General features: G+C 51.7%; 1 protein-coding gene across 3 annotated transcripts in view; it reads right to left on the bottom strand.

The window, feature by feature from the left end:
* Positions 1–4,028: 4,028 nt before the first annotated feature.
* Positions 4,029–19,321, bottom strand: part of ACP6 (acid phosphatase 6, lysophosphatidic) — a 71,105-nt gene continuing 55,812 nt past the window's right edge. For all 3 annotated transcript variants that reach the window (XM_088472556.1, XM_088472553.1, XM_088472554.1), the window contains exon 11: positions 4,029–4,798. In XM_088472556.1, the coding sequence (XP_088328682.1) occupies positions 4,655–4,798 (144 nt within the window). In that variant the 3' untranslated portion in view covers positions 4,029–4,654. The remainder of the gene's footprint in view (positions 4,799–19,321) is intronic.

The raw sequence follows: 19,321 nt of genomic DNA, 5'->3' as shown, positions 1-19,321 counted from the left end.
TCCTGATTTTTGTTATTTCGTCTAGTGCTCCAGGCCTGCTTCTTTGGTTTAGGGGCAAGCCTTGGTTGATGACTGCCTCGGGAAGGACTGACTCTTGGACTTACCCTGAGTACGAAAGGACCGAAGCCTTAGAAGGCGCAGCTTCTGACGGCAGAAACGCCGACTTTGACTTTGTCAAGGTATCAACAATTTTGTCCAGGTCAGGGCCGAACAAGATCTCCCCATTAAAGGGTAAGGCCTCCAGGCCCTTCTTGGAATCCACATCCGCTCTCCAAGAACGAAGCCACAATGACCGGCGAGCAGAGAGCGCTGCCGCCGAAACTCTGGAAGGCAGAAGACTGGCATCCAAAGACGCTTCTCCAATATAGGATGTGGAGTTTCCCACTTTTTGCAATGACTGTCAGGAAATGGATAACTAGATGCTAAACGTTTCTGCGGCTGGAACCTCTTACTAGGGGACTGCCAGGCCTCCGCCATATGATCAGTCAGCTGGTCAGAGAGAGGAAAAACAGCCGAGGTCACCTCTGCCTGCTTAAAATTTGGATACTTGGACTTGGCCCGGGGCGTCATCCTTTATATCAAGAATGGACACACCGCCCGCACCAATGCCGGCACATTAATGGAAGATTTTGTCTCCACTTCCCGGGCAGGGGAATCCGAATCAGAGTCCTCAGGCAATTCCCCCTCATCCGAGGACGCGTCGGAGTCTGATAGCTGCGCAGACTGGGATGGCATAGTGTGTTTTGACGCCTTCTGAGGCTTGTCACTACGCAACATAGCTTGAAAGGCAGAAGATGAGGCCGCCAAACTCTGGACTGAACTGGAGAACACATCCACCCAAGGTGGTTGACCTACTTGCGGGAGACCCTGGAAGGGAATGACAGACTGCTGCGTCACCAGAGGAGACTGAATATACATAAGTAACCCCGTATATGGATGAGACCCAGGGGGAGACTGCAATAATTGAGGTATACCCGGAGAAAGGGGGATGGCTGTTTGGGGTAATCCCCTATGGGGGAGAGCAGTCGGGACCGCCAGACGGTCCATAATGGAAGCCAGCACCTGAGAAAACACCGCCCAAGGAGGATCCTGTCCCGAATTGGGGGGTTAGAGGGACCAGGTAACTGACGGCACCTCATGCACAACCCATCCTGTGATAAATCCTCCATATTCCCCCCTACAGCGCAGCGTCTGCAGGAGAGCAGAGTGGGAGCCGTAGAGCGCTCAACTTCCTCATCAGACATGATAAAATATATATATATATACGGTTTTCATTGTGCAGTTCTTTGTATTATATTGGCTATATTATATTTTTAACCCTCACAGAAGGTTCATTGGACTGCAGCATTAGATCCAGTGTGTTTTAATTACTTGATAGCGCCTTGTTTTCTGGTTATCTTATAGCTTTTTGCCCCTTTAAGTCACAATTGCATTAAGCCCCTCAAAGTATTTCGTCAATATCCGGTCCAGTCGTTCAAGAGATTAGGCTGAACGAACAGACAGACCCCTAAACCAGGGACTTATATATATATATTCTATATAATAAGTGTGTGTCTTTCTGTCTATCTGTCCGTCTCTTTGTCCTTTATGCACGGCCAGAGTTTTGGACCTAGCTCCACCAAATATGGCCTGGTGGTGTAAGTTTGACCAGGATTAGGTTTTTGTCTAGGTTTGAACTTCGTCAGGGCCACACACTGTCACACAATCAGGGACTTCCACGGCTGGCTCCGGTGGAAATTTGCAGTCTGCCAAAAACCTGTGAGAATGCAACAGAAGTATCCTTTTAACCTCAGTCTGAAGAAACTTGATGACTCATGTAAGTTCATATTAAATCCAAAGCCTCTGTGTTTGCATGCAAGGGCGCAACCAGGAACGTAGAGAGCAGGTTCTGGGAAAGGGGCATGGTCTAATCGCGGGAGGCATGGCCATGCCCCCTTAGAGGAAAAAAAAACCCTTATTACAGTGGCACTGCGAGCTGGGGTGGGGGGGCACTGTCAGCTCCTCAGCCCAGCGCAAATCAAGGTGAGAGCACAATCGTGTGATCGCTCACCATCCCAGGCAGAGGAGACTTCCATTGCAGCCCAGCGCACAGCAGCGTGTGCTGGGCTGCTGACAGGTAAGAGGGAGTGGGGGTGGGTGTCAGACCCGGGCCCCCACCAGCTCTAAGCAAGCAGCGGCAGACATAGACATATAGCGCCGGTCCAATACAAATCTGGTGCCGGTCGCGAGCCATTCGGAGCTTGTGGTCTGGCAGCCAATCAGGAGCCACCACTGCTGATTGGCTGCCAGTCCGCAAGCTCTGATTGCTTTGCGAGCAGCGGCGCTCTCTCCATGTCTGCCTGCCAGCTGGCGGGCCGGCACCAAAACAACATTGCTGCCATCCGGGCCCCCCTCGGCGGTCCTGACTAGTCCGGCCCACGTTGTGTGCGTGACTGGGTGCAGTGGGAGCGGAGGGGCAAGGAGGCAGCACGGGCACCATAGCAGCCGCACCCCTTGCACCTACACTTGCATGCATGTTTGCAAAAAGTGGGGTCCTTTTTTATTTTTAAGGATCAATGGAATGGGGAGATATATATAAATATATATATACACACACACACACACACCTCACACTGATAATCATTGTTCTATATTGTTGGGCTGTTTATCCGCTGCGCTGTGCTGCGATATGGCAGTGTGCGTGAGCAGCGCTAGATCAGATGGCTCCTATTACAGTAAGCTGTTACACAATTAGCCATGTACAGCTGCCTTGTTTTATTCTCTCCTTTCCGTGTGAGATGTAGGAACCAGTCAGAGCGATAAACTATTGCTTTTCCCTCTGGCTGTGGACACAAATGTAGCTGAGTTATGCTGCAGTAGCAGTAATGTGCGAGTGTGTGTAATGCGAGCGCTCCCTACTCTACCGTGCAATCTGTCAGCACTGCTGTAACCAAAGGTCTCCTATGGGACTGAGCCCCGTACGAGGATGCAGCTGCTGCCGTCCGTCCGTTAGAGCAGAGCACACAGGCTACAGGGCAGATTCATGCTACACCATCACAGACCATTGCCCTCTGGTCTCACAGCCCTGCCAGCCATGTCCCTGCAGGGAATATGGGGCATCGGCTGGAGCTCCCCGGCCTTGCATTCCACAGGGCTCATTTATTGGATTTGGAGTCATAATAATGTTTTTTTGTGAATATTGGAAGTTTGTACAGTACTTAACAATGGTCCTTTATTGTTTTATTCAGATTTTTCCTTTACTAAGTTGTTATATACCCTTATCTGGCTAGCGAAGGCCTTACTCTGTGCCCCCGAAGGCCCTACTCTGTGCCCCCGAAGGCCCTACTCTTTGCCCCCGAAGGCCCTACTCTGTGCCCCCAAAGAAATGTCACTTAAAAAAAATTCAGTCTCCATGTGGAGATCTGTGGGTAGTAGGGGATGGGAGTTAGAACCACTTTTACCTCTTCAGACGTCCCATTTTAACTTTTGGTACTGGGACTTCCAAATCTAATTCCAATCAGGAGCCAGAGAGAAATGGTGGTTTGGTGCCGTGGGAAGGGAGCGGATTGGTGCCGTGGGAAGGGCGCCGATTGGTGCCGTGGGAAGGGCGCCGATTGGTGCCGTGGGAAGGGCGCCGATTGGTGCCGTGGGAAGGGCGCCGATTGGTGCCGTGGGAAGGGCGCCGATTGGTGCCGTGGGAAGGGCGCCGATTGGTGACGTGGGAAGGGCGCCGATTGGTGACGTGGGAAGGGCGCCGATTGGTGCCGTGGGAAGGGCGCCGATTGATGGCGTGGGAAGGGTGCCGATTGGTGACGTGAAAATCCCCGATCATGCTTTTGTATGTAAATCTACCAATCTGTACAAGCTGTACATGTTACCTAGGGGACTGCAAGTCATTCACATAAAGATTGAAGGCTCATTCTATCTCGAGTTACCGAAGCTTCTGCCTATTCAGCTTATTAGACATATCCATTGTTACAGTGATTACTTAATCCTAAATACAAATATGTTAGAAAACGTACACACCCATCAGGAGATCACAAGACTGGGGTTTTTTTTTTTTTTTTTTTTAAAGGTGGTTATTTATTTATTTTTAAAAAACTGTTACACAATTTCACAAAAATTAGATGTTGGTGTAATAAAACGCTCTTATTTTCCTTTTGCTCATCAAGAAATATACAGCAGCAATTTGTGAAGTTATAAAGGGTTCACCTGAGGCTCTGGTGTAGGGATGAACAAGTTGGCGCTAAGCTGGTGCCGGCGGTGATGCGCTGCGCCTGGGGCGGTTCTCCCGTACACTCTGATGTGCCGTCGTCACTGACAGTGGAGGCTGCCACCTGGGCTATGTCTATGAGAATGTGGCTAATCACTTGGCTAGCAGCTGGTGACATCACTGAGGTATTCCTGTATTGGCGGTCCTGTGACTACACCCAGACTGGCACTGCCACGTCACATACTGTATGCCATCAGGTTTCAAAATAACAAAGGCAAATTAGGTGACATGTCAGTGGGGGGGATGGGGACGAGTGTGCTGGAATCATCTGGCCTACAGGAGATACAAGTAACCAGTTAGAGAACTCCAACTAATAAATACAGGACTTTGGGGCAATTTTGTATTGAATTAACCCTTCATGTGTCTCATAGGAGGTTCAGTCCTATACTGGCAATAGTGCAGCTATTTCACGTCCTCCGTGGCGTCTCCCATCTCTGTAAAACACAACGCCCTGTAGTCTTCTGGACTTATAACAAATTCGGAGAGAGCGTTCAGGAACTGCTGGAGGGGGCACAGGCCGGACCGACATCCTCTCAACACCTGTTCCTGGAAAACAGAGGGATATTTTCATTGTTTTATGGACATAAAACAGGCTACTAAGAATCCCCCTTATGTATTTTATAACTGAAAGCTGCAATTAACATCCACAAATATACACTTCTCAAACGGAGTGGGTATGATATACCGCCGGCCGTTCGATTCCCGTCAGCGGCAGGCCGACAGGAGCAGAGTGCGACGCAGCGGAAGCCCGACAGCGCTGGAAATCCCGATCGTGGATAGGTAAGTATCCACTAACCTAACCTAACCCACCTCCTTAGGGGTGCCTAACCCTAACTTCCCCCCCAAGTGCCTAACCCTGATCCCCCCTCTAAGTGCCTAACCCTAACTACCCCCTTCCCCGCTGCCTAAACCTAAGTCTGCCCCGGGGGTGCCTAACCCTAAGCCTCCCTCCCCCTAGCCTAACCCTAACCCTCCCGGGGGGGTGCCTAACCCTAAGTCCCCCCCGGGAGCCCTAAACCTAACCCTCCCCCCGCGGCTGTCCGCTCGCGGCGCCCGGCATCACTACAATCGTGATGCCGGGCGCCGGTCTCCCGGCGTCGGGGAAATGCGGGCTTCTACATCTAGACGCCCGGCATTTCACCCTTGCCAGGATAAGACAGTCGGGAAGCCGGCTGCCGGTATATAGGCAGTCAGCTTCCCGATTGCTTCCCTCTCAAACATTCTGGCTACAGCTGACTGCAATTAGAGGGGGGGGGGGATATATTTTCTTCTATGCAGGCCAAAATATCAATCTGCAACCCCAATACAGGACAAGCCTGTCCGCGCATGCTATATCGTTATATATTATTTATGATTGCAGTTATCCTTTATTTACATAGCAACCAAAATACTCAAACATATGTAGATCACACTGTGCCCGATTGGAGCTTGCAATCTAATTCTACAACCACTGGGATATAAATACTGATGTAACACAATCCGGGACCAATTAACCTATCAGTGGGAAAAACCACATAAACTAGGTGAGTACATATAAACTGTGCATGGATACATTTGTGCAGCCTTGAGTTAAAGGTTTGTATTTAAGCCATCGCGTTCCCAACCGCTTCTGACGTAGGCTCAGTGTTCAGGGGGAGATTAATCAAAGCTTGGAGAGAGAAAGAGTACCAACCAATCAGGCTGTGTTTGAAACTTACATTTAAGTACTGATTGGTTGGTACTTTATCTTTCTCCAAGCTTTGATACATCTCCCCCCGTCATATACAGTGGAAAATAGCTTCTCATGCATTACCACAAGGGACTGGGTGCAATTTCTTGTCAGGCAGCCGAACTTTATGGGTAAACTAGATGGCGGCTATTAGGCCAGGTTGCCGGATGTTCCACAGACAATGATCTGCTCCTTGCACTCCGATTGGTGCATAGTAGTTATCCGTTCACCAATCACTGGGCCTGATTCAGACCCGGTCGCAAGCGCTGAGCGCTCGCAACCGGGTCGATGGTGGCCCGGAGCGCATGCGCACGACGGAGCCGGCTCCGTCGTGTGCATGCACGAGACCCGGATAGCGACGGGCAATCCATCACTGCGTTCTCGCACCAAAGGGGACATGCTGTCGATGTTGAGTGACAGCTCGCCCCCTTTGGTGGGCGGGCCGGAGGGTGGCTGCCCAGACGGAGGCGTTCCCATGAGAACGCCTACCGTCTGGGGGCGGCCCCACTGACATCACAAGTGATGTCAGTGGGAGAGCTTTCGGCTCTGTTTGAGCCGAAAGCTCTCTGGGGCTTGCAGCCACGAGACCCTACCACAAGGGTCTCGTTGCAAGCCTGATGGTCGCGAAGGTCTTGACCATCGCGACCATCATCCTGGCCACTCGCATTAGCCGCTCCATTAAAAAAAAAAAAAAGACGCTCTGAATCAGGGTCACTGTGCAGATTTTGAGGTCTACATTTTAAGGCCACCAGATATTTGGGAACCCGCTTCCTTAACGGTCTTCATAGTGACACTGACGGCTGTATCGTCTTGTATATATGGAGCTTAATTTGTCGCTCTAGCCATAACCTCATCCACCAGTATCATGGGGGTGAGGGCACAACTCATTTCAGTAACTCAGCAGGGGCTAAACCATGTGGCCTCTATCTGCCTGGTATTTGCAGCGAGGTGTAATGACGCCGTCTCTTACGTGGTCCGTTATTATCCATATTAGTGCATTTATATACGGCATGGGCTTGTACAGTACTGAAGCGTTATACACCGCTATTAGCACATTTCTGTACGTTTCTCCGGCGGGAGCCTCAGAGATCTCCACATTCCCTGGAAGTGACTTGCCGGTGATATGCGCCGTCGGTGAGAGAAAACAGATGTTTTTGCAAAGAGCATTCTCTCCGGATACCTTTGCTCTGTGACCCATTTATCACAGTGATGGCTGCAAGAAAATGGAAGCGCAATGCTTAAAGGGATCTTCTGCGATTCCTGTTCAGGCACTTCCATTAAGTTGATGAAAGGGAAATGACAGCTAGGATGCAGACCCTTCTTAGGGAAGAATTTGTTTTTAATTTATTTTCTTTTTACCATTGAGAGTAAAATAGGAAAAACACAGGACTGAGAGGAATTGGCCACTTGGGTGTGTATGATAAATAAGAGATATGTGCCGGATAAATATGACTTGGGACAAGGAGCGTATACCATTGAATTCAACCACATTAGCACCACATGTCACGACATGAGAAGAGGCCAATGTTCATCATTAGTGAGGCGGTCTATTTATGTATGGACACATATCACTAACTCCAGCTATAACTTGCACATATATACCAGTTCCCAGTTATATGCTGCACAGACAGCCCAATTATGCCAGGGTGGTGAGAGAAAGTGGTCTCACTCCGGAGGTGGTGAGATAAAGAAGTCTTTCATTTGAGGTATGATAAAGCGGTGTCACTCCTCGTGGAGGTATGATAAAGCAGTGTCACTCTCTGTGGAGGTATGATAAAGTGGTGTCACTCCCCATTGAGGTATGATAAAGCGGCGTCACTCCCCGTGGAGGTATGATAAAGCACGGTCACTCCCCGTGGAGGTATGATAAAGCAGTGTCACTCCCCGTGGGGGTATGATAAAGCAGTGTCACTCTCTATGGAGGTATGATAAAGCAGTGTCACTCCCCATGGAGGTATGATAAAGCAGTGTCAGTCTCTGTGGAGGTATGAGAAAGCGGTGTCACTCCCCGTGGAGGTATGATAAAGCGGTGTCACTCTCCGTGGAGGTATGATAAAGCAGTGTCACTCTCTGTGGAGGTATGATAAAGCAGTGTCACTCCCCGTGGATGTATGATAAAGCGGTGTCACTCCCCGTGGAGGTATGATAAAGCGGTGTCACTCTCCGTGGAGGTATGATAAAGCAGTGTCACTCTCTGTGGAGGTATGATAAAGCAGTGTCACTCCCCGTGGATGTATGATAAAGCGGTGTCACTCCCCGTGGAGGTATGATAAAGCGGTGTCACTCCCCGTGGAGGTATGATAAAGCGGTGTCACTCTCCGTGGAGGTATGATAAAGCAGTGTCACTCTCTGTGGAGGTATGATAAAGCAGTGTCACTCCCCGTGGATGTATGATAAAGCGGTGTCACTCCCCGTGGAGGTATGATAAAGCGGTGTCACTCTCCGTGGAGGTATGATAAAGCAGTGTCACTCTCTGTGGAGGTATGATAAAGCAGTGTCACTCCCCGTGGATGTATGATAAAGCGGTGTCACTCCCCGTGGAGGTATGATAAAGCAGTGTCACTCTTTGTGGAGGTATGATTAAGTGGTGTCACTCCCCGTGGAGGTATGATAAAGCAGTGTCACTCTCTGTGGAGGTATGATAAAGCGGTGTCACTCCCCATGGAGGTATGATAAAGCGGTGTCATTCCACGGCGTCACTCCCCGTGGAGGTATGATAAAGCGGTGTCACTCCCCGTGGAGGTATGATAAAGCGGTGTTACTCTCCGTGGAGGTATAATGGGGTGGTGAGAGACAGTGGCCTTGTCACGCCTGAGGGTTGGTTTGGGCTGGAACAGGCGTGGGAGGCTGTAGAGGAGACTGGGGAGATGTGAATAAACCTGGGTGGCCTGAGCCAGGACTCCCTCATGTATTGCTGTGAGGAGGCTGAAGAAATGCAGAGTATGATGGGCCCGAAGGCGAGAACAAGAATGGAATGTCTTTATTATACAGCAGGTTGGAATGAGACCTGGAGAGAATAATACTGAATGAATAAGCAGAATCGGATTGGGACAGATGATGATGGATTGAGAGCTGGATCGGTTTGAGACTGATGATGATTTGAAGAACTTGATGGAATTGAATCCCTATGTTGAAGAATTGATGAACTTGATTGGTTGGAACCGATGTTGATGAATTGAGGAACTTAATTGATAAGAGTCTGATGTTGGAAGCACTGGATGAGACCAATGGTTGGAGGTATCGGCTGGAACCGATGGTGGCTGTAAGAACAAGTCTCAGTGGTAAAAACCAGACTGGTGTGCAAGATGGTATAGGAGCCTTGTTTACCAGATATAGGAACTGGATATAATGGACTTGGATCGCAGTTGCTAATACGCACGCAATTAGCCGATTGTTGCATTCTGTGCATGCGTATGCTTCGCAGTGCGCTTACCGGCCACTGCGATCGGAACTGCGATGCAGACCCATCGCAGAGTGATTGACAGGAAGTGCGGTATAAGGGGGGTGACGGGGAAGGAGGTGATCGGGGAAACGCAGATGTGCCAGTGCGTCTGAATGCCTTTGCAGGGCTGTGCATAAAACAAGAGATATGGTAAGAACTTACCTTTGTTATCTCTGTTTCTCAAATCCGGACACCACCAGTTAAAGCTTTTAGCTCCCAGGATGCACTGGGTCCACTCTCCCTATAACCTCACCCCCAAGCCAGAGGCACCTCAGTTTGTAAGTAGCCAAAGGCCGGAGGAGGAGAGAAAAAGAGAGAGAAAACTGGAACACTCAATAACCATACTCACAGAAATGGGAGACGGAAAACCGGTGACCAGCCACACAGCCCATATGAAGCCAGGTGCGTCAGGGCGGGTGCCCTGTGGACCCTATGGACTTCGGAGAAACAGAGATAACAAAGGTAAGTTCTTACCATATCTCTTGTTTTCTACTTCAGGTTCCATAGGGGGTCCACAGGGTTGACCTTGGGGATGTCCCAAAACAGTTCAACCAAGGATGGGGACGCTCCTGTGCTGAGAGGAGAATCCGTCGCCAAAAAGGAAGCATCCTAAGAGGCAAAGGAAACCAATGCCTAGAACCTTAAAAAGGTGTGGACAGAAGACCACGTGGCCACCTAGTAAGGCAAAACAGCCGAGGCGCCACAGCAAGCCGCCCACGAGGGTTACATGGCCCGAGAAAAAACAAGCATCAACAACAGAAAGGCCTACCCATAGGCCCCTGAGGAAGACATACGAGGCCATCCAGCCAACATTTGGTTATAGGCCAGCCACCCTTTCCTGTGAAAACCAGAAATCTCAGACCACCAATAAGGAGTCCGATTTCCATAAGGAACTTGAACGGATCACATGAATCCAAAGAGGCCGGCCCACAGTCAATGAGGCCACACCAGCTGGGAGGACTGGGGACTGAATGGCCGTACCATAAGTTCCAGAATAATATTGAACCTAAAAACCACTTTAAGAAGAAACACAGGGCGAGAGCAACTCACACCCTGACATGATACCCTCCAGAAGAGGGAGCCACATGAGAACGCTCCCAATTCAGACACTCTCCTGGTTGATATAAACACCCTGAGAGAAAGAGAGAGCCTAAGCAATAGACCATGTAATGGCTATTACAACCAGCGGTTCCATTGACTGTCCCCAGAGGGAACGAAGAACCACTACTAACTCCCAAGGAGTCCCTAGGGAGGACAAATGGAGACATAATCCAGAAAACACTCCAAAGGATGAACTGGATACCAGAGTGGACACCGGAGGATCGTATCGACAGGTACAATACCATAAGAATTATGGCTGCCACAGTTTGTGGTAGGTCCCAGCAAAAGCTGATCTATGTGCTCTATCATTCCAACGATGACAAAGCCAGGGAAGCCGTAAGACCACTGTAGGGACGCAGTCAAAGACAAACGACCCAGGTCCAAGGCAAAACCAAAGACCCTGAGACAACAGGTCCGGGCAGTGAAGCATCAGGAATGGAGTATCGATGGAGAGACTCCGAAAATCCAAGTACCCCTGACATCTGGGGCAACCAGGAGCCACCAGCAGGAAAGCATCTCCGATTGAAACACTTCCAAAGACCTTGAGGAAGAAGCGAGACCGGAGAACACAGGTACACAAAGTGGAAGGACCACTTCACCGACAAAGAGTCACTGAAGGTTGCTTCAGAATCCCCAGAGCTGGACTGTAACACCATAGTGTGATAAAGTCAGAAGGCCATGAAGGTCACCTCAGGGGGGCCCCCCTGCTCACCAGTAGCTGAAACCTCTCTTGGGGAAGAGACTAGTCCCCGGGATGCACGTCGTGACGGCTGAGGACTCCCACTTCCCAATGGAGAGCTCCTGAAATGAACGCTGCCGAGATGGACGGGAGGAGACCCTGGGACTATGTCCGAATGTGTGACATACCTGCCACTGCCACCCAACGAACAGTGTTGCTAAAAAGGAAGCCACTGTCTTGACCCTGTCGGACTGAACCTTTTCAGGTTCACCGGGAAACTAAAGTTATGCCAGAGTGAAGGCCCAAGACAGGCTAAAGTTCCAACAAGTTAATTGACAGGGTGGAATCGACAGACGTCCAACTGCACTGAAATGGATGCGAATCAGACACTGTCCATAGCAAAGAATACCCTGGACAAGATGGCCATAGCCACCCGGACAGGGACCGACTTGCCTCCGGAGAGAGCATCATTGTTTGAACAGTGATCCGACAGAAAAAAAACTTGTTCCATCTGGAGATGAGCCAATTATGGAAAGGCCTGGAATGGAACTGAGCCCATTCCACCCTTCCAAAGGCAGACACTGAATATTTGACCATGCATCCCAGAGTGTAAAGACATATGTCGACTGCGTAGACATCCATGTATTCCTAATGGAAGAGTGGAGATTCCGTCTTACGCCAGAAGAATTCTCAGATTCTGAGAATCCAGCAGGGCTCCTAGATGAAGAATACCCAGAGAGGGATGCAGGGAGGACTTTTTCCCTGTTGATTAAACGCCCGCACCCTGAAGAAGCCATGGTCATCCTGACCTGGCTGTAAAGTACCCCGGTGATCCCGCTACGAGCAGGAGGCCGTCCAGGTACAGGAGCATTGGGATATACTGAACAGGAGAACTGTCAGAAAATCCAAAACGCTGGTAAACCCCTGTGGGGCTGAGGACAGTCCCAACAGGCAGAGCCCGAAAAATTTTAAGTGTTGCTGTGATACAGCAAACCTCAGCCCATGCTGATGAAAGGTCTCTGTAAGTACCCGTAGGCACGCGTCTTGTATATCCAGTGATACCATAAAGTCCCCAGGTTCCAAACATCATATGATAGAGCATAGGGATTTCCTCCTGAGCCCAGGTAGCTTTAAGAACTGGTTCAGGGAATTGAGACAGAGAATAGGCCAAAGAGGACCATTCAGCCACCGCACCAGAAAGAAAGCAGAACAACCAGTCCCTCGCTGAGATAACAAGAGATATGGTAAGAACTTACCTTTGTTATCTCTGTTTCTACGAAGTCCATAGGGTCCACAGGGTGACTTTGGGGTATAGCTGGATCCTGGATCCTCGGGCACCACGGAGTTAAAGCTTTTAGCTGCTCCCAGGATGCACTTGGGTCCAACCTCCCCTATACCCCGCCCCCGAGCCACAGGCACCTCAGTTTGTAAGCAGCCCAGGCCGGAGGAGGAGACGAAACAGAGAGAAGGAAGACTGGAACACACAAGAACCATACTCACAGAAATGGGAGACGGAAAACCGGTGACCAGTCACAGAGCCCATATGAAGCCAGGTGCGTCAGGGCGGGTGCCCTGTGGACCCTATGGACTTCGTAGAAACAGAGATAACAAAGGTAAATTCTTACCATATCTCTTGTTTTCTACTTCAGGGTCCATAGGGGTCCACAGGGTGACCTTGGGGATGTCCCAAAGCAGTCCAACTAAGGGCGGGGACGCTCCTATGCTGATAGGAGAACCCGGCGCCCAAAGGATGCATCCTGAGAGGCAAAGGTGTCAAACGCATAGAACCTCAAAAAGGTCTGAATGGAAGACCAGGTGGCCGCCTTACAGAGCTGAACAGCAGAGGCGCCACGGCTAGCAGCCCAAGAAGGGCCCACGGACCGAGTGGAATGAGCCTTAACAGAGGCTGGAACAGGTAAACCCTCCTGCATATAAGCCTCAATAATAACAGAACGAAGCCAACGGGCTAGAGTCTGTTTGTTGGCAGGCCAACCTCTCTTGTGAAAACCAAAGAGGATAAACAAAGAATCCGACTTCCTCACAGAACTAGTCCGGTCCACATAAACCTGGAGTGCCCGGACAACGTCTAAGGAAGTCTCCCCAGCCGAAAGATCAGGTGACTGAAAGGCTGGTACAACAATTTCCTGATTAATGTGGAACCTGGAAACCACCTTAGGCAGGAAATCAGGACGAGTGTGAAGCACCGCTCTGTCCTGATGAAAAATCAGAAAAGGGGGACGACAAGAAAGCGCCCCCAAATCTGAAACTCTCCTGGCAGAAGCAATTGCCAAGAGGAAAACAGTTTTAAAAGTTAGCCACTTGAGCTCCACTGACTCCAAGGGCTCAAAAGGAGGACCCTGTAAGGCCCGAAGAACCACCGCCAAATCCCACGGGGCCACAGGTGGCACAAAGGGAGGCTGGATTCTCAAAACACCCTGGAAAAAGGTGTGTTCGTCCGGCATAGCAGCGATCCTGCGCTGGAACCACACCGACAGAGCAGACACGTGTACCTTCAGTGAAGAAAGACGTAATCCTAAATCCAAACCCGACTGAAGGAAAGCCAGAATACGCGAAACCCGGAACACCTGGGGATCATAGTTTCTGGCCTCGCACCACTGAAAGTAAGTGTGCCACACTCTGTGATAGATCCTCGCGGAAGCAGGCTTGCGCGCCCTCAGCATGGTGGTAATAACGGAGCTAGAAAAGCCCAGAGACCTCAGGATGGCTGTCTCAAGAGCCACGCCGTCAAAGATAGTCGACCCAGATCCGGGTGAAGACAGGGCCCCTGAGACAACAGGTCCCGCCGTTGAGGTAGGAGGTACGGAGCGTCGATGGACATGCTCCGCAGATCGGAGTACCACGGCCTTCTGGGCCACCAGGATCAGTGTGCCTCCGTCCTGTTTGAACTTGCGCAGGACCCGAGGCAGCAGAGATATCGGAGGGAACAAGTAAGCCAGTTGAAACAGCCATTTCACCGACAGCGCGTCTATCAGACTTGCGCCTGCGTCCCTTGTCCTTGACCCTTACACAGGCAGCTTGTGATTGTGACGGGACGCCATCAGGTCCAGCTCTGGCAGCCCCCACTTGTCCACGAGTAGTTGGAATACCTCTGGATGAAGTGACCATTCCCCGGGATGCACATCGTAACGGCTGAGGAAGTCTGCCTCCCACTTGAGGACTCCTGGGATGAAAACTGCCGAGAGAGCTGGAAGATAGCGCTCCGCCCAAGCCAGGACGCGGGACACCTCCGACATCGCAGCTCGACTGCGAGTCCCTCCCTGGTGATTGATGTACGCCACCGTGGTGGCGTTGTCTGACTGCACCTGAACGGCCCTTCCGTGAAGAGCGGTGCCGGACGACTGCAGGGCTCTGTATACTGCCCGCAGTTCCAGGATGTTGATGGGAAGATTCGCTTCCTCCGCCGACCAACAACCCTGAACTGACAAGGAGCCTGTCACCGCCCCCCAACCCCGGAGACTGGCATCTGTTGTGAGCAGAACCCATTCCGGGATCCAAAAGGGGCGCCCCTCCAGGAGATGAGCTGTCTGCAGCCACCAGGCTAGGGACAGACGCACCTCCGAGGACAACACCAGGATCTGAGAGCGGATCCTGTGTGGCAATCCGTTCCATTCCGAAAGAATCAGCCCCTGCAAGGGCCTGGAATGGAACTGGGCAAACTCCACCATGTCGAATGCCGACACCATGGACCCCAAAACTCTCATCGCTGAGTGCACCGACACTCTGCCACTGCTCAGACAACTGTGAATCCGCAGCTGTAAGGAGGAGACCTTCTCTGGAGTCAGAAAAATCCGTTGCTGACGAGAGTCCAGCAGGGCCCCCAAATGAACCATCCGTTGTGATGGGATGAGGGAGGATTTCTTCCAGTTGATCAACCAGCCGTGCGCCTGTAGACAAGCGACCGTCAGGTGGAGATGCTGGATCAGTACCTCCGGGGAGCTTGCCAGCAAGAGGTCGTCTAGATACGGTAGCAACCGTATCCCCTGGCTCCGAAGGTGAGCCGCCATGACCGCCATCACCTTGGTAAATACCCTTGGTGCCGTGGAGAGACCAAAGGGTAGAGCCCTGAATTGGTAGTGGTTGTGGAGAATAGCAAACCGCAGAAACCGTTGGTGCGATGTTGCTATAGGCACATGGAGGTAGGCGTCCTGGATATCCAGGGAGACCATATAATCCCCCGGTTCCATCGCCAGTATGATGGAACGCAAAGTTTCCATCCTGAATTTGGGAACCCTGAGAAACCTGTTCAGGGACTTCAAATTGAGGATGGGGCGATGAGAGCCATTGGGTTTCTGCACCAGAAACAGCGTAGAGTAATACCCCATCCCACGTTGAGACTGTGGTACGGGTATAATGACCCCCGCCGTCAGCAAGGCCTCTATGGCTTCCTGAACCTGCAAGGCCTTGGTTTTGTCCTGAGAAGGACTTGTGCAAAAAAACTGGCAAGGCGGCCTGTGCCGAAAAGACAGGGCGTACCCCCGGGAGACCACTTCTCGCACCCAGGCATCCGTGGTGGTATTGTGCCAGCACTGGGCGAATTGAAGAAGTCGGCCTCCCACTCTGGGGTCCCCCAGAGGGAGGCCCGTCCCATCACGCAGAAGGCTTATCTTCTGGCTTGGAAGAAGGGCGCCTAGCACTCCAGGCTTGCTTCTTTGGCTTTGAGGCGGTCTTGGGTGCAGACTGCCTCGGGAAGGACTGACCCTTTGCCTTGCCCTGAAACCGAAAGGAACGAAACGCCGAGCTCCGGACCTTAGCAGGTGTAGTAGCTGAAGGGAGGAAGGCTGACTTGGATTTTGCCAGGGTATCTACTATTTTGTCCAGGTCCGGACCAAATAGTAATTCCCCATTAAAAGGTAAGGCCTCCAAGCCTTTCTTTGAATCCGCGTCTGCTCTCCAAGACAGCAACCACAAGGATCTACGAGCAGACACTGCTGCCGCCGAAGCCCTAGAGGTCAACAGGCTAGCATCCAAAGATGCTTCTCCAATGTAGGAGGCGGCATCTCTCATCTGTCCTAACAACGCCCTCTGGACGTCCGGAGATTCATCCGTAAACGTGTCCTCCAAGGCGTTGGCCCACCCCTCAATGGCCTTGGTCACCCAGGAGATGGCCATGGACGGCCGGGCTACAGCCCCTGAGTGAGAATAAATAGACTAGACAAGTCTCCACCTTCCTGTCCGTAGGATCCTTCAGCGAGGATATAGACGGCAATGGCAAAGTAGCACTCCTAATGAGGCGTGTTACATGGGAATCGACTGCAGGCGGAGTTTCCCATTTCTTACAATGCGCTTCCGGGAATGGATAATTGGACGCCAAGCGTTTCTGTGGCAGGAAACGCTTACTGGGCGTCTGCCAGGCCACCGCCATGTGATCAGTCAACTGATCAGACAAGGGGAACGCTGTAGAAGTAACCTTAGCTTTTTTAAAACTAGGATACCTTGACTTGGGAGCGGGTGCCTCATCCTCAATCAGAAGAATGGCCCGCACCGCCTTAACCAGAGCCCGCACATTGATGGAAGACTTAGTGTCTACCTCCTGGACTGAGGCATCTGAGGCTGAGTCATCCTGCAGCTCACCATCATCCGAGGACCCCTCAGAATCCGAAAGATGCGCAGCCTGTGCCATGACTGAGTGTTTAGACGCCCTGGAGGGCACGTCACTGCGCAACATCGACTGAAAAGCCGAAGATGCTGCCGCCAAATCTTGGACAGTGTGGGAAAGCGCATCCACCCAGGGTGGAGGAGCTGTCACAGGAGCCTGAAACGGCACCACAGCCGGCTGTGCCACAGGGGTGGACTGAATATACATTGGCAACCCCGCATAGGGACCAACAGGCTGAGACCCCGGGGGAGTCTGCAATAATTGTGGGACACCCGGGGAATGGGGGATGGCAGGCTGGGGCAACGCCCTTGTAGGGGCGGCAGTCGGGACCGACAGACTGTCCGCGATGGACACCAGCACCTGGGAAAACATCACCCATGGTGGCTCCTGCGACATGGGAGGTTTAGACGTACCAGGGACCGCCTGGCACCGTCCGCACAGGCCGTCCTGTGACAAATCCTCCCTATCCACTCCTGCAGAACAGCGCCTGCAGGAGAACAATGCCGGAGCCCCGGAGTGCTCAATCTCCTCCTCAGACATGACTTAGGAAGAAAACGTGCGCACTCACCCGTGTGCTGAACAACAGCCCACAATATGGCACCGTGTAGCACACAACTGTATGTGACGGACCTCACAAATACGTGATCTATATAGGTGAGGTCAGTAGAAACACCCTTCCCCCGCACACCTGTAGGGCTTGTAGGAGAAGGAAAGGGATAGGTACAGGCTGACAGTAAGTAGAAAAAAGACACAGACAGCAGCACTAGCAAAAGTCACATACCATGCAGGAAGATATACTCACTGCACCTTTCCACTACAATCAACCTCCCAGATTCGTGTCTGGGAGGGCTATAGTGCTGTGTACACTGTCCATGTCGGGGGAGAGGTAGACAGGGGGACCGGTCCGCGTGCTCCCTGAAGATCTGCGCTGCCAGTAAGAAAATGGCCGCTGGAGACCTCAGAGGAGGAGTGGCCGAGTAGCTGCAGCTCAGCGACGCCAGACTCCGAGCTGAAAGGCGCGCTGAGCTGAGGGGAGGAAGGAAGGCTTCCTCCCCTGGCTAGCATATTTAACCCCCAAGGTTGCGGCATCCCGCTTGCCGCTTAATTTACCCTGGTGGTCTAGTGGTCTGACGGGGTATGCCTCCGATAGAGGGGGGGCCTGCCGCCACCGCTAGCGCCCCCGGTCTGTCCCCTAGACCGGGGGCATGGGACTGCATATAAAAGGCATTACCTGCGCACCGCCGCTAATCAGCGGTGCGCGGCTTACCTTAAGCTCCCCAGCGTCTTCCAGCAGCAGTACCGGGGGAAACCAGAGTCCGGCTAGTACAGACTCTGGCTTCCCCCGCCGCGGTCCCCAGTTCAGTGCTGGCGTCGCGGCGCCAGCAGGGAGAAGGAGCGGCAGCGTGGGCGTCTGTACAGACAGCCCAGCGCTGCCGCTCTGGAGAACAAAACTATAGTAAAAATAAATTTAACCTAGTTAAATAAAATATGAGATATGGTAAGAACTTACCCTTGTTATCTCTATTTCTACGAAGTCCATAGGGTTCCACAGGATACCTTGGGGTATAGGTGTGACGTCAGTCGCAGGGCACCAAAGAGTTAAGCTTTCAGCCTCCCAGGATGCACTAGGTCCCCCTCCTATACCCCGCCCCCGAGCCAAGGCACCTCAGTTAGTTACCAAGCCATAGGCCGGAGGAGGAGAAGGAAGAGAGAGAACAAAGATCTGGACACATACAAGAATCACATTCTCACCAGAGGGAGACGGAAAACCGGTGACCAGAGCAAAGCCCATCTGCAGCACAGGTGCGACAGGGCGGGAGTCCTGTGGAACCCTATGGACTTCGTAGAAATAGAGATAACAAGGGTAAGTTCTTACCATATCTCATATTTTCTACTTCAGGGTCCATAGGGTATCCACAGGATACCTTGGGGATGTCCCAAAGCAGTATCCTTTAAGGGTGGGGACGCTCCTGTGCAGAAAGGAGAATCCGCCGCCCGAAGGAAGCATCCTGAGAGGCGAAGGTGTCAAACCTGTAATACCTCACGAAGGTATGGACAGAAGACCACGTAGCAGCCTTGCAGATCTGAACTGCCGAGGCACCACGTCGAGCTGCCCACGAAGGACCCACAGACCTAGTGGAATGAGCCTTCAGAGAAGGAGGGACCGGTAGGCCTTCATGAAGATAAGCTTCAGAAATAGCCATACGGATCCAGGCTGCCAAAGTTTGCTTTGAAGCAGGCCAACCCTTTTTACGGAAGCCAAAGAGGACAAACAAAGCGTCCGACTTCCTAAACGAAGAAGTGCGGTCAACATAAGTCCTTAAGGCCCGCACAACATCCAAAGAGGCCTCACCCACGGAAAGACCCGGTGAGTTAAAGGCCGGAACAACTATTTCCTCGTTAATATGAAACTGGGAAACAACTTTGGGAAGAAACTCGGGCCGAGTGCGGAGCACTGCCCTGTTCCCATAAAAAACCAAGAAAGGGGGTCTACAAGAAAGAGCCCCTAACTCAGAAACACG

Source organism: Taudactylus pleione, unplaced genomic scaffold, assembly GCF_031769625.1.
Source record: "Taudactylus pleione unplaced genomic scaffold, aTauple2 ptg000126l, whole genome shotgun sequence".
NCBI classification, from domain to species: Eukaryota; Metazoa; Chordata; class Amphibia; order Anura; family Myobatrachidae; genus Taudactylus; species Taudactylus pleione.
This window is presented reverse-complemented; position numbering and strand designations above follow the sequence as displayed.